Source organism: Coturnix japonica, chromosome 3, assembly GCF_054131305.1.
Source record: "Coturnix japonica strain WE chromosome 3, WE-NBRP24, whole genome shotgun sequence".
Taxonomy (NCBI): Eukaryota; Metazoa; Chordata; class Aves; order Galliformes; family Phasianidae; genus Coturnix; species Coturnix japonica.
This window is the reverse complement of record NC_140665.1, coordinates 59639703-59655630: the sequence shown is the minus strand read 5'-3', so window position 1 is coordinate 59655630 and position 15928 is coordinate 59639703. Positions and strand designations below refer to the sequence as shown.

General features: G+C 35.8%; 1 protein-coding gene across 2 annotated transcripts in view; it reads right to left on the bottom strand.

Moving 5' to 3' along the window:
• The window catches only part of MAN1A1 (mannosidase alpha class 1A member 1), a 129248-nt gene that overhangs the window by 88576 nt on the left and 24744 nt on the right, over window positions 1-15928 (bottom strand). For both annotated transcript variants that reach the window (XM_015858710.3, XM_085541762.1), the window contains exons 2-3: window positions 7882-7978; window positions 409-524 (exon numbers count right to left, since the gene is read on the bottom strand). In XM_015858710.3, coding sequence (XP_015714196.2) covers window positions 409-524; window positions 7882-7978 — 213 coding nt within the window. The remainder of the gene's footprint in view (window positions 1-408; window positions 525-7881; window positions 7979-15928) is intronic.

The following is a 15928-nucleotide window of genomic DNA, read 5'->3' as shown; positions in this document are numbered from 1 at the left end:
TTTAAATGACTATGTGCTATGCGTAGCCTTCTCTAAATGTTAAGTCTAACTCATGGAAGATTTCAGAAAGAAAAATTAAGTTTTTACGTAGAAAAAAACAATAATGTTTGCATTGAAGTCCTGATAATTCTATCCAAAAACACTGAAAAGCTTGTTGCATATTTTACAATGATAACCTATTTACCTTTTCCTTGTTTCAGAGTTCAGGTGTTTGCCTCCTGTCTACATAAATCTCTCAAACAGAAAAACTGCCACTAGGCACTGCATTAAGTTCAATACATTCCTGCTTCTTGCTACGGTTCTAGCTATTGATATTCTAAATGCTGTAGCCTGCTATCATGCTTGCAAAATTAGTTGGTTCTTAGATACTAAACAAACCATTACGTATTAAATATTAACACTACTTACCACATTGAAATCTAAGTTTTTTTCTACCCACTCTTTGGCTTCCTTGAATTCCTCTTTCATTTGCATGATGTACAGTGTATCAAGGGCATCCACAATTGTTGCTCCTTGAATGCTACCTGAAATAAATAAATTCAGTGATTTACTTTCCAACAGAAAGCTTTTCAGTTAAATCTAATTAATTCAAATTAATTCTAATTTCAAAATCCAGTTTTAATTAATCCAGTTAAAAATGAGAAATATAGGCATTTAAGTGGGCAACCAGTAATTCACAGCCTTAAATTTGATTTCCATGCTGCTGCTACACAATATCAAAATATTTAAGTAGTTCTTCCACTAAGACTGTTTTGAAGAGTGGTTCTAATGCACTGCATTTTCAGCAATGGTTTTGTGCTTTTTAACACTGATAAAACCATTCACTGTAAAATATAATTCACAGAAGATAATAACCTCATTGAGAAATGACTGATTCTGAAAAAAATATTTTTATTTATTTAATATTTTTTTTATACTCTATATTCAATAATTCACAAAGATTTAGGAAGCAGACAAGCAGTGATCACATTTCTGTTAGGCTAGTCCTTTCTCAAGTTATCTTCTCTGATACTATGCATCATCATATAGCCCACACATAATACCATTATGGGGAACAAAAGCAATCATGTGTACATCTGAATTTCTCAGTTTAGAAGAGACAGCCAGATGGAGGGTTTTAGAGAAAGCTCTGTGCATTTTTGCTAGTAGTGTCCTTCTACCACTTTTGCAGCTATGGATAACAGTCAGTCTACTAATTTTCAAGTAAGACTGCAAAATGAAGTGTCACCCATACATTCACTTTGATATAGTTTAAATACGTGTTCATGGTCCTGTACTAAAAGGCTGTTGAGGAAGGTGGAGGAGAAAACAAACCGACCCCAAATAACATTCTCATGTTTCCTTGAAATTTATTACAACCTTCTCAAAACAGCATTTTGTCTAGAAAGACTTTTGATTCCCATTTACTGAAGACTGTACAAAATTCATTTTGGGCCAATTCATTCAATTCAGAATTTATGTATTTGGCTTCAGCAATCTTCATAATTAATGCAAACTACTATTAAGATAATCTTTGGAGAAGACCCTTGACACAGAAGTAACTGTCTTTCCCTACAAAATAATTTAGGTTGCAAAACCAGAGGAATTCATTAGATCTAACCCCTCTTTCTCCAACAAAGCTAATGACTCAGGTGGATAATTGATTACTCAATCAGGAATAGATATCCCTTGGTAAATAACAAAAGAGTAGCTGCAAAGAACTTCACAGAATTTGAATATAATCCTGAGATGCTTGAGAAAACAGTAAAGTTAGTCTTGTAAACTTTTGCCACACATCAGGATTGAATTATTCATATTTGACTTACAAGTCAATCATTTTATTGAATTCATTTGTGTTCACCACATTGTGGTATTCTCCTTCCTCATGAAATGGAGGAATGATTGGAGACCTCTATATCACAGGACTGACATCACTTTCTCAACTTGAGATTGCAGATAGGATTCCATTTTTAACCTCTTAGAAATATAATAATAGGTAACACTTGGCAGTGGCAGCCTGATCAAGTAAGTAGCAACTGTGAGCATGGCAAGGGGGCTGGGACTAGATAATTTGTAAGGTCCCTTCCTAACCTAAGACATTCTATGATTCTGTGATCATCATAAATCACTTCATATTTGTAATAAAAATAGACAATTTATCTGTTTAAGCAGTTACTGATTGCTTATACCATCTATCATTATTTCTGGAATGTCCCTTTCCTACTGTAAAAAAAAGTCATCTATGTTTTCCCCCAGATATTCCAGTAATAAAACTGCAGCACACTCTGGTAACAAGTGAATGCTGTCTTCTCAGGGCTTGCTTGGAACCTGGCTGCCCTTCACTCATAATAAAGGAAATTTACCCCCTTAAACACGTTCAAGAAACTTACACTTTTACTGAGCTCATGAGGAAATAAATACAAAAAACTGCTTGAGAACATGCTCAAGAACCTTACTGCAAAGACTACACATATTTAGTGACTCCACACACACAAATAAGAAAACTTGAATACATTAGAGAATGGAGTAATGCCTCTGGACTAGGTGAGCAGAGAAGAATTTAAAAAAAAAAAAAGTGTGGTCACAGGATGAATAATTTCATATAAGTTTCCAGGGAGATAGTGCAGGGAGAACTGCTGTCCTTGGAAGACAAGCTTATTAGAACGGCTCTGTGACAGAGCGTATGTGGCCATATGGTTTAAGAAACTCAACCGGCACATGGCCAAGCTGTTTGAAGGCTAGGCCGAGAAACTTATTTGTTTCAGGTTTTTAGACAAGGCTTTTTCTTTTTTTTTCTTTTTTTTCTTTTTTTTTTTTCCCCAGGAGAATCTAATATAGCATTGATCCTGGCAGCCTGACTGTATGCATACTGGTGCATTTAATATCTTGTTTACAATTTTCCTCCCAGTCCCTGAATATGAAGTTATCATTCTCCAGAATATCCACATTCCTTGCTGTCAAATATACTTGGATACATATACACACATATATACAGATTTGCATGCATTTTTATGAATCCGATAAAAAATTGTAATTTGCAAGCATGTCAAAGAAAACTCTATATGGACTAGTTTCGGAAATCTGTCATAATGCATTTCCTATAAAAGAATGGAAACTACACCAAGATATTGCTTTTGCCTTATCCTTCTTGAAATCAACTGCTTTTCTTCTTCTGACTCAGTATCATACTTGTAATGGAAGAAAACTGAGGAAAAACATACAGCAAAACTGAGAGGAATTAACTGCGAAATGACCTCCTGTCGTTATATATGTCAGTTTCCTCTCCTGTAATAATTCACTAACCAATAGGCATAATAAACTAGAACTTCTTGTTCTTACATACACATAGAAGATGAGTAGAACATTGTTTTCTCTTCCAGAAAAAGTGACATTTTTGTGTTTCTGAGTTGAAACGTGAAAATTAGTATGTGACACACACACACATATGTACACACATACATACATATATATATATATATATATTAAATGGGATAGAAATTCAGAACATACAAGTAAAGGGCAAGAGCAATTTTCTTCTATTACTATCAGAAGGACTCTTTCAATGGCTACTTTGTACTACTGTGAAAAATCCAAAAAGAATTATACATAGCTATGTTGAATTTGCACTGAGCCCCACCTCGATCTTTCAGACCTGTCACTGTTTTCACAGCCACTGAGGCAAATTTTTTTAATCACTTTATTGTAAGTTGAAGAAACTCAAAGCAGATGCTTTCTGCTGTTTTCTTCCTTCTATTTGTCAATTTATACTTACAATTCCAGCCAAAAAAATATAGAAATCACAGCTTTTTTATTAATCTAGACATTAAAAGCTATTTAGATTTGCTTGACAAAAGAAATAAGATTGGATATTTTGCAACATTAAATACAAGAAAAAAAAATCAATGAAGCATCTAATTCTTTCCAACTGTATACACATACACAGTGTACAATAAAATTTAAATTACATTATTCTCAATGTTTTTAAAAAAATACAAACAGATATGACAAAATTAACATTTTTACTAAATGTGTATGTTTCTTAAAGCACTATTTCAAAAGCTGACTTAGATTTTTAAGAAGTGATTTTCTTTAGATAAAGGAAATTTGAATTGTAAGGCAAGATTATTAAAACGTAACGTGCCAAAACATGAAACTTACTCAGATACTGGCAATCCCCTAGCAACAGTTCCAATTGCAGTCACTGTTACCAGCTGGCAAGAATGGGGAGAAAAAGCCTACATACATTTCCACAAACCTGGCTTCTCATGTGCGCAACATGAAACAATGCAGTAGTATTTCTAGAATGCTCTTCTATGTCCAGTATTTTGTAGGTTTATGCATTCTAGATACAGGTCTGCTATCTATTTAATTGCTCTTGGAATATATCCTCCATTGTTTCATCTATTTTCCATGGAAGCCATTGGCATCTGCAATGCTTCTGGCACTCATGCAGCTCAGCCACACATTTTGTAACAAACCCTCTTCTTTCACTTGTTTTGAACACGTCACCTTTTGATTTGATACTTTAACCCTACACAAAGGATAGCATTCTCTACAAGAAACAAATCCTTGTTCACTCCATCAAGTGAGTCACTTTTAATGGGCCTCCATATATTATACAAAAAAAAAAAAAAAAAAATTTCCAATCTTTACTACCTATTTTGAGCTTAACTAGATTCATATCTCCCATGCCACTTATGTATTGGTTCAAATCTAGGTATCTATATCCCATTTGCTATTTTAAAGTGCAATTATCATCTCTCAAGGAATCCCTCTGGGTTCACAGAATCGCCTGCTGTTTCCCACTGCATTAAATACGTTGGGTAACTTGTTACCCTTGCTGAACTGTCACTCTGTTCACTTGATTTTTCCACGGCTGCAGTAAGTAACTTGGGAGCACAGCCATAGCATTTCTGGAAGAGTATTTAAAAAGGCCATTAACATTGGAAACGTGAAAAGGGATATTTGGATAGGGGCTACATTAAAATAACTAAAATAATTACAATTTATAAAGATTCATGAAGAAAAAAATATACTTTATAAAGAACCATTAGTACAAGTAACAAACATCATACCAGTGTAGAAGACAAGCACAAAACTCATCCAGTCATTCTGAATTACTTGATCAGTCTAGAAGCATCTGTACACTTAACTTCATGGAATTAAACTATTTTGAACACTACTGAGACAATTGCTGTCAGTTTGTTTCTGCTTTATTATTTTAACTGAATCCTTTATCGTTGGTGTAAACAATTAAAAAACCCTGCAATAATGTTAGTTACTTGCCAAGATAACATGGTAAAAGCTGAAGTGGCAGTTAAAAGGAAAACAAAACATTATGTGGATATGCCAAAAAGACTTTCAATGGTCAGAGGCAAGTTTGAGGCTTTGGCTTGATCTTGAAATAAAAATATCTTGGTTCAATAAATGTTTAAGCTGTTCCTTAAAAGATAAGTTATTTTGAGTGTGCATGTTAGGAATACAACTCACTTCCTCTTACATGAATGTCTTCCAATCTGAAGACTTCCTCAAGCTTATTGAATACAAACTCCATTCTCCCCTAACACTGCTCACAGAATATAAGCAAGATCAAGATCTGACCTGGAGGTCAGAACTATCTGGGCTTCTACCCAGCTTTCTCCTGTCATGATCCCACTGGAAATATTCCTCTTCCTCCTAGCCTAACAATAGTATCACATCACATTAAACAAGGTGCCAAATTCGATGGTATTGACTAACAGTCACATATATGTACAATTATGCCTGTTAATTACTCATGTTATTTTTATGTTTCAGAGCCTTCAAGACAACAGCCATGATTATCTAACAAAATGCCTCATCATTCCACTGTACCTCCAAAAGCTTAGAAGCAACATCATTGGAAAAAAGCTCTCTCTCCCCTTCTGTGTCAGAACTATGCTATTTGTAGCCTACACAACATTAAGCATCAGTGAACCACAGCACTGGAACCTGCTGATACCCATAGTGAGGTATTTGTTCCTTTTATTCCTTTACGAAAATGGAAAAGCCCTTAGTAGAGTACATGTACATGAAGGTACAGAACAGATTTATTGATTTGACAAGGATTTGCTTCTGGGAAAAAAAAAAAAAAAAAAAAAAGAAAAAAAAATCAAAAGAAGAATACAGACCCAAGAAAGGATAGTTTATGAGTTAGAATGACTTTGTAGATATGCTGCTCTTCAGTATTTCATAAAGCAATTAATCAGAAAGGGAATAAATACTTCTGATTTGCCACCAATATCAGTAAGAGTAAAGACATTTTTAAGGAAATTCCCTCAGTAATAAGTTCTTATTCCAGAAGGCCATGATGAGTCAGAGATCTGTAATTAGACTAACTCTGGCTCTTATTCCTCTAAATTTAATATTATTTTCAAATCCAACACTTTCATATTACACACTAAAACAGTGCCTTGAAGACTCACTCTTGTGCAGTCTCTGCAGTACTTCTGATTAAAAAATTCACAAGTCAATATACTTGTTGCTTTTTCTAACAATCCATGAGGCACCATTACGAACTCAAATCAGTTTAAATGTTATCCTTCTTCTGATGCCAATTAAACTAGACTAAACATTTTAATTTTCTAGACATTTATGTACCACTCTGTTTTCCTCCAAGAAAACAAAGCAAACAGGATTGCATTAAACAGTTACTGATATCTGATATTAAACTGCAAAATTATCTATGATCTAAAGGAAGGTAATAAAAAAATTTAGTTTTGCCTATGAAAACAGAAGCCTAAACTACTTTGGTTTCAATCAACCAGTTAATATTTAAAATTGAACAGTTAACTGTTTAATCATTATCTAGTAACTTTTTCAGATATCATCTTGGGTAGACAAGGAGTGCAGCAATATCAGTGTAGATGCTGTATTTTCACAATTATTTTCATGATCACAACTGCTGTCTCTTAGCAACTTCTAAATATAGTTGAGAATTTGATAAGTGCTCTATTTAAGCTGTTTTAGGAACTGTTCCCACTTGAAGCTATCTTTTCCACACAGTCGACCAAATAAGTTCCTGTTAAAATCAACATAATATACTGACTTTTTCTCAGCTACAGAAATTAGTTCATTTTTTCAGCTTTCTGTTTGGAAAACAGAATTTATTTGAATACGAAGATTGCTGTCAAACAGTTTGACTGATATTTTTTCATAAGACCAAAGATGATAATTTGCTGGACTGCTTTCTCACACTTTCATAGAACGCTGCTGCCCTTCAATCGCTGTTTATCCAAACGTCTGTCCCACTTGTACAGTAAAACGTCTTGCCTCATTACACTGGATTTCTGCAGTGTGCTTTTCCTGCTGGAGCTTTTCAGCCCCATATCTGTTCTAAACTGATAACAACTTGGGTGTTATTTAAACATCTCTTGTGTAACGTTTAGAGGTCCAAATAATGGTTATATTCATGAAAGAAAAACAGCCTGCTAAAGGAGCCTGACCGATACAGATTAGCAAGTTTCTTCAAGTGTTAGGAATAAACTCCAGAGAACCACAAAGAGCTTCAATTACCTTCATGGCTGCAGAGAATATCTAGTAATAACACTGATTTCTTGTACAAGATCCTTCTTGAACCTGTCCCAACTTATATTTTTTGTTTCATCCTTATGGACTCCAGTGTCAATGAGTTCCACATTATATGAAAAGTTCTAAGTATTTAATGTAACAAAACTATGACATATACTTCATTTATTCTCATTCAAAAGGAAATCTATAAGTCATCGCATCACCTTCATTAATAGTTATTTTCTATACATAAGGAAGAAACACCACACTGCATCACAAAGGCTAGAAAGAACACGTGTTTATCACCTATAATCTTTTCAGCTGATTTGGTATTTTATGCTAACGTCACTGAGCACAAAAATACACTGTACTCACCAAATAAATTGCTTGAATGTCCTTGCTTAGATATGGGCTTCAGTTCATTTAATCCCCATGCATAACGCTTATAATTATCCCAGGCATATTTCATCATCTGTAGGGAAACAAAAGCAGGATTATAATGTTGATTTTGCAAGAAGCCACAGCAAATACTGACTTAAAAATATTCTCAACATTAAAAATATTTAATTTAATGCTTCATTAAATTCATGTTCTATGCATTAGAACTGTGAAATATTTTACACAATAGCACTGCTCTCTGGATGCTAGCAGTGTAGTTACTATAAGAGCTCTGTCCGCCAGATCCACCTGTCACTGATATTTGCATGCTTATAATTAAGAATATTTAAAAAATGAATTTATGTTATAAAGTAATTCAAGTATGATTTTCTTTCCCTTAAGCATACATCTCTTGAACTGACGGCAACATTTTGTTGTTGTTCATTCTAGAGCAGAAATTTTTATGGTCAAAATTAAGAGCAATTCACAGGAGCTTTCAGTCTGGCAGACACTTTCTTGCATAAAACTCACTGATGCAAACTTCGCACAGAATGAAGCTAGAATGGGGCAGGCAAGACATCTAGGAGAGGTCTTGAGGTTATAATGACATAAATCTTCTACGACTGTAAGTGCTACTGAATGCCTCCATAGCTACTCTGATATGCCATTTTGCCCAACCAACCAACCAACAACTTTTACAACTAAGCATGGCTATAAAGATATGTTTGCCATACAGAGTTGCACCACAAATAAATAGTGCATTGGAAAACTCTCTCAGGGAATTCAGCACAAAGCTCTGCAATAAGAGCCAAAGACATTCATGTCAGAAACTGGCAGCAGACCCACTATTTGCTCTCTGCTACCATGATCAACCAAGAGCTAGCCCACAGCTCCCTAGTGGGCTGGTGTATGCAGCCAGGATTTGTCCTGTTATTCCAGCAGGTCCAATATCTCTCTTGGCCAGCATCCCCTTTAGCACTTGCCTAGGAAGAGTCTTTTTCAAGGGTCACAGCAGCAACCTGAATTTATGTAAGAGCAGGAGAGACTATGCAACTACGAAGCCTCTCCTCCCTGTTTCCACAAAGCAGAACTGAGCTAGGAAAGCCAGAGGTCATCTTCCAAACAAGAAGTGATGGTTTCAGACCTTTTCAAAGACACTGCTTCAGGCTGTCAGCTGACAGCACTGCTCTGCCCTTGCTTTCAGACCTCTTCCTGAGGCCATGCATGCCAAGGATAATTCTGTTAAACAGCAGTTATAATCCTACATTTAAAAGCAACAGCCTTAGGACACACTGATAATAGTAATCTTCAGCTTTCTTTCTTCCTCTTTCCGTTGCTCAAATTACATAGAGAAATCATGTCAATTAAAAACCCACATTAGGCCAGGCCATAATAAATGACAACAGATTTTCTAGAGTACTGCTAAGCCTGTGGGGGGAATAAATACTGTTCGCTATTTATAGAAGTGTAAAAGTGCATCTATCCCGCAGGAGAATTCAGGAATGATAATTTATCATAGAGCATCTACTGGGTCAAGTTCACAAATGAAAAAATTGGAGTCAACATTTACTATACGAGCATTTTCAACCAGAAAGTGTGCCTGGTGTCAGATCTCAGCTGGAAGGCAGTAAGAGGCTGTGTGGGAATGCCTGCAGGCGGCAGGGATGCACCAGCTGGCAGGAGCCATGTCCCTCACTCAGCTTTCCTCTGGACCAGGCATTTTATCCCAGCACAGACATGGCAACAGGCAGCCACATCACAGGCTTTGTGTCTGTGTGGCAATCCCAGCTCCTGATAAAAGGGAAGTATATGTCTGTTTTCTAATTTACCAATTAATTTTTTCCAGTAATTTTACATGTTATATTAGAAAGATTTATTCTTCTCTGCAGTCATGTGCAAGTCCTGCATGCTCAGCTTTATATAAGAAGAAAACAAATTCTCAGAGATTTCAACAAGCTAAATCCTGATCTGCCCTGAACCTGATATTTTGTCAAAGTTTAGTTTCTCATAAAATCGCACTGGAGTTCTCTTAGTTTGTTTAATCTAGGAAGACCACAATTAATGGTATAATTATTTATATCAAATTTGTAATTAAATGATCTGAAAGTGACTGAAGATTTAATTCTAACAAATTCTAACAAATTTAATTCTAACTGTACAAGCCAGTGATCTTTTCCATCATTTTAATCCTAGCACATTCCTTCTGTTGCAGAAGAGGTGGTGGTTACCCATCACCACACCAAATCAGTTCAGGGATCAGAAACTCCTGCAAATTTCTGTTTTGAGAATAAGTGTTGTCCTGTCCCATCGCCAAGAGTATCAGAGCAACCAAGCAGGAAAGACAGGAACAGTTCCAAACCTAGTTTAGCCAAAACACTCACAAACAAAGTGCATGACGCTACAAGATGTTCTCTCTGTTGCCTTTAGCTTTTCCAACTGATTTACATTTTGATCATATTGCACTGTAAATGCAAATGTGTGCTCTTTCTAGAATCCATTTTCTGTTGGTCAACCAGAAAATCATAAAGGTTAGAAAGGACTACTAAGATCCAGTCCAAGCACAGATAGTAAGATTGGAAGATAAACCATACAGTGGACCCTACCTTCTAACAACAGTTATTCGTAGATTTTAATGAAATACTCTTATTTCTGAAAGTCCTCCCATTTTGCAGAAGGTAACTACTCAGAATACTAGACAGAAATGTAACCACTAGCAACCAGACACAAGCATGTGCCTATGTAGGAGAAAGTTACTGGGACTCAGTGTTACTGTGCAAAGAGCACACAGATAAACAGCAGTCCTGAAGACACGCAAACAACCACCACCAACAGCCCTTTGCACTGCTGGACCAGTGTCACAGTTTGTGCTTCTAACTTAGCATACAAGTCTCAATTTCTAGAATTTGGTACACCAGGAGGGCTTCATATACCTTCACCCTGGAGTAATCAAGATTCCTACAAACAAGAATCTGCTATCTGTTAATAGATTTATTTTATACTTAAGAACGAAACGTTTCTAAAACACTGTGTAGCAATTTACATAGATCAAAGCTAAAGATAATTATGTCTTTGATTAGGTTGGACTTGTAGCACTGGAAGCTTAGAAATACATTTTAACAGTTGTTTGGAGAAATTCAGCCATCCTTGCAGTATTCACCTTCCTGTTTGCATGAGACATCTCCAAAGCAGCATCTGCAGACTTTTTGTTTGTTTGTTTGCTTTTCCTGTCACCAAGGCCCTTCTTCTGACTCCTTGAATAAGTGCTGTTGAGCACCTGAAATTTTAAATAAATCTCACCTTTACTGAGAGCATCTATGTAACAAGAAGTTCCTAATGATGAAGAACATCCATCACAGACCTTGGCCAGATGATTCCAGATACACTCAAACTTCCCTACAGGGTAACTAATGAAATGATTTCACTTGAGTGCTTTCAAATAAGTCCTTATTAATCCTCCAGGATGTAAGTAGGCAGAATTATATTTGCATGGATGTATTTTCCTCAGTTCTTCTAGCTTTGCTAAGACATATTCACTGAACCTAAAAATCTAGATGAGCCCGACAGCTCACTGAGAAACCCTAAGTCTACATCTGTAAGATCCCCTTCTGAGCTGTAAGATCCCATTGGCCATTTAGAAGAAGAAGCTGCAGCTGAGTGCTTGGTACGTAGCATTCCTTTCTTTAGTAAGCTGGCTGCTTCTACATCTTCAGAACAAAATGGTGCAAGAATTTTTACTCAGAAAGTTAGAAAATATTAAAATATCATCTCATTTCTGTTGGAGAATACCTGTGTGTGCTATTACACTATTACCATTGGTATCAGCAAAGATCTGGAAGAAAAAAGTAAGAGTGTGACAGTATTTATGAAGGGATCTGTGAATTTTTTTTTTTCCCAAAATGCTTCTTTTAAAGCTAAAGAAAGATAATTTTACAATTCTTCTAGATCTGGAAGAACATAATTAAAAACAAAAAAACCAACCAAATAAACAAACAAAAAAACCCTCACAGCAAAACAACCAACCATAAAAACACGGAACAAAACAACAGAAACAAACAAAAACCTAACAAGTTTGTTCCCCCAAAGCAGAAACAAAGGCCTTTATAACAGCAGCTGGAATGCTGGCCAAACAAAGGATTATGATCATTGATCACAAATTCCCATTTGTTTTTATTTTAGCTACAGCCATTTTCCAAAACACTGCAACATCATGTCTAAGAAAGACATATAAGCCACTTGAAATGTGCAAAATAGCTTTCTACTCAAACAGGAGTACCCAAGAGCTCAAGCATGAAACACTGCTAGAAAATGAGTGATGCTGAATCAGCACAGTAATGGTATTTAGATGCAAACTACTGCAGTACTATGTGGAATGAAAGTAAGAACAGAGTAAGATCTATTTTCAGCAGTTAAGATGCAAGCTATGGAGATGTCAGACAAGATGCCAGGAAAATAATTCAAGCACCTTTTAGAACTGCCATATTAAAGAAAAAGCATTCTCACAACATGAAATAGCACCATGCTGACCTTCAACAGAGTCATTTAAACCTTGCCAACACTTCCCAAGAGAGGGAAGCAGAAGAGTAAAATGGCACTGGACATCCAGCAGAATAAGACCCTTGAGAAACTTTAACAGGAAAAGCCCTTAAAAAAAGCCAACAACATAATAGCTTACTTGTCCACTTTTTTTTTTTTTTCTTCAGTCTACACTGAATGTTTTGCATGGATTTTTTTTTTACCCTCACTTTTTAAACTGTTCCTAAGCAGAGATATATGTTCATTCAGTCTAGTTTCCCCAAAGCTTTTCTCCTTCCTGTTGCTGTAGCTAAAGTTTATTAATTCTTTCACAGCATCAGTAAGGGAAATGATGAAAGTCCCTAGAATTAGTAAGCAATGACTAGACATGTTCTGCTTAAACTTTCCTCCTCACAAGTCAGCTCACATGAGTGATGTCTGTATTAGGTCTGGCATTAAGATTCCTCATAGTATGGTGCTGTTTTGAATTTGTGACTAAAATAATGTTGATAACACAGTAATGTTTTGTCTACTGCAGATTTGCAAATGCACAGCATCAAGGCCTTTTCTTTTTCCCAGTCCAGCCTCTTATCCCTTGCCTGTCACAAGTAAGTTCAGGGTGGGCACACGACTGGCAGGGGATGCAGGTGGGATGGCTGACCTAGACAGGCTGAAGCATGACTCCACCGCACCCAAGACCACTCAGGTCTGCTTGCAGATAGTAACAAGTGACTCTTGCATCTCTCATCCCCAGCCCATCTCCTTTCCTTCCCCTAAATCATTTTTTACCTCAACCCATCAGTTTTCTCATTTTTGTTCTTCCTCCTCTCTCCTCCCCAGGCAGCTATGTGATGTTGCTGAACCCAACTCAGCAAATCTCCTGTGGCATCCCCAGCGTGTGAGGACAACATTACATTACAGTGGCAAAACCTCAAGTTTTGGGAAGCCTTACTTTCTTCCCATGTCCGTTACTGCACCTAAATAAGACTCAGAAAAAGACCAATTTTCAATTGTTCTCACAATTCTCAAGTAGTAGCCAAATTGCAACACAGCTGAAAAACTTCACAAGCATTCCAGAAATTGTTGTTAGTAAGCATAACAGTACTTTTGAAGGTATTACAAGGTCACCAATCAGGATTTCTCTATGAAGAACTGTATGAACTCCTTAAGCTGACTCACAATCAGTTCTCATAAAATCATGAGCTCTTTTTCACTGTTAATCATAGTGAGTAATCTTTGGCAACAGCGCCTGTCTTCTTGGAAGTTAGTGGAAATACTGCATCCATGCTTCACCATCTTTGTAATGGCTATGAGCATATTATTAGATCTCTAAAGAAATACAGGCTATTCGCTGAGTTTATTGACCTTGTCTTGAATAACCTACATTTTGAAAACAAGAAGCAAAAGGATAGTTTTGTGTATCTCAATACAAAATGCTTTCTCTAGGATTATGAACAGCACTGTGAAGTCATTCAGAAGTTTCTCTTGTTTCAGAGCATATCCATTTTAACTTTTGTTATCATTCACTATTATTACTTTGATAGTACTTCAAACTCTTCATTTCACTCTTTTCTTGCAGCTCTGCAGGTAAGTGTAGTATGTTCCAACATCTCTTCCATCTGGAAGTGTTCAGTTAATAATAACTGCCTTGAATTTCCTAAGAAAACTAAAGCAAACAGACACACAGACACAGACACACACACGAATAGTTTTAACGTAACTCATCTCTGTAATTATAGCTTTTTATTCTGCTCAGACTTGTTACAGATCAGATTTTTTGGTAAAGATGTAGGGTGCTCTGCTGTCATTACTTCCTTGCTAATTACTTGTAGTTAATCTTATCAGAGTAGACATGTACAAGGAATGATGCATGTCTGGGTGGATTTTGCTGTTGTTTTAAGCAAAATCTCAGTTTCCTGATTGAAGACCAAGAGGAAACTAGATACAGAAATCGACAAATCAGTTTATATTCAGATCCTGTTTTCTTTAAGTAGAATCATCTTTAGAGTTTGATATGTGATTAAAAATTAGCATTTATAACCAAAAGATTTTTACTCTAAACTCTTCATCTTATAGTAACTCTCTCTTCTTCCAGAAACAAAATAGCAAAAAAAAAAAAAATCACAAATATCCAAAGAAAGCTGACCGCACTTAGTACTGTTTATACCTTTCCGTGAGTCAGACAAAACAAGAAAGATGTTAACATACTCCCTTGCTATACTGGCAACAGAATTTTGTTTTTCTGCTTCAAGACATGTAAAATAAATCCTGTCACTGAAATTTCATGTTCTTATATAGCCACTTCTTACCTGTCAGCAGAAAGATTATTGCAAATCAGGAGCTTGACAGATTTCTGTTGTTTATAACCTCATTCAGACTGCGCTCCTCTGAGAATTTTGTGATAGAATTTGCCCCCAGCCAAATAAACCTCAAAGGAGGCTGCTGTATCAGCTAATGAAATGGTGACAAGAACCACCAGTTACCATTTTCCAGTGATCAGTGGTTAGAGATTTTAAGAACACTTAGGTGTTTGCAGTTTAAGCCATGTCTTCAATTTGCCTTCTCACGGGAATGAAGGACTGAGAAGTCAGAAGTACTTAATGATTCAGTCTCAAAACTGCTTCTGAAACCACTGTCCATAGCATAGGACACACAGCAGTCTGTGGGTGAAAATACCTAGAGATGCAAAACAGCCAAACCAATTTACAGGATTTTCTGTTTATATTAAAAGTGCACACTGTATCATGAAATGTTCTATATGAATCTGTCTTAAAAAGGATATATAAGCAAACTCCATCATTTCAGAATCCCACAATAAATAAATAAATAAATAAATACAGAAAAAAAAATCCAAGTTCCACATATAAAAAAGAAACTAAGAGGGAAAATAAAAACATTAAGAACTATTCTGAGGATTAATTCATCACTTGTACAGCAAAGCACTCCAAAATTCTCATATGGAAAGCCTGACAGAAATGCTAAGTATTATTCCCACATGTGTTATATTAAGTTACAGATAAGCTTCTATTCTTGTATTTTCTACTCCTCACAGTAGCTTGTAAGCCTCTTTAGCAGCGTATTAAACTATCCAGCTAATATTCATCTTATGCTGCTGTGGGCATCATTTGTTAACCAAGGGACAGAAGCTGCACAGCACTTCATTCTTTTACACATTTTGAAAGGATAAATTATTCCATTAATTCTGTAACATGAATTCTAATCAAAAGTTAACTAAATTGAATAGGAAATTTGAAGGTAAGGTTGCTTTCTACACTTATTTCATTACCCTCTGTTTTGCTTAATGCACAGGCACACACAAAAATAAGACTGTTTTGTATAAGAATCAATAAGAACACCAGCCCTGATGCTGTGATATGCCTTCATGAAATAAAAAAATAAAAATCAAAATCAAGAGTTCATTTGAAAATTACTGTACAATTTTCCTGGTTCCCCGGTGGCAATTTTTTTACTCAGTTATTAGACATATTTTTCTTTACCAAACAGTAAAGCACATCTACAATTATGAATTCCC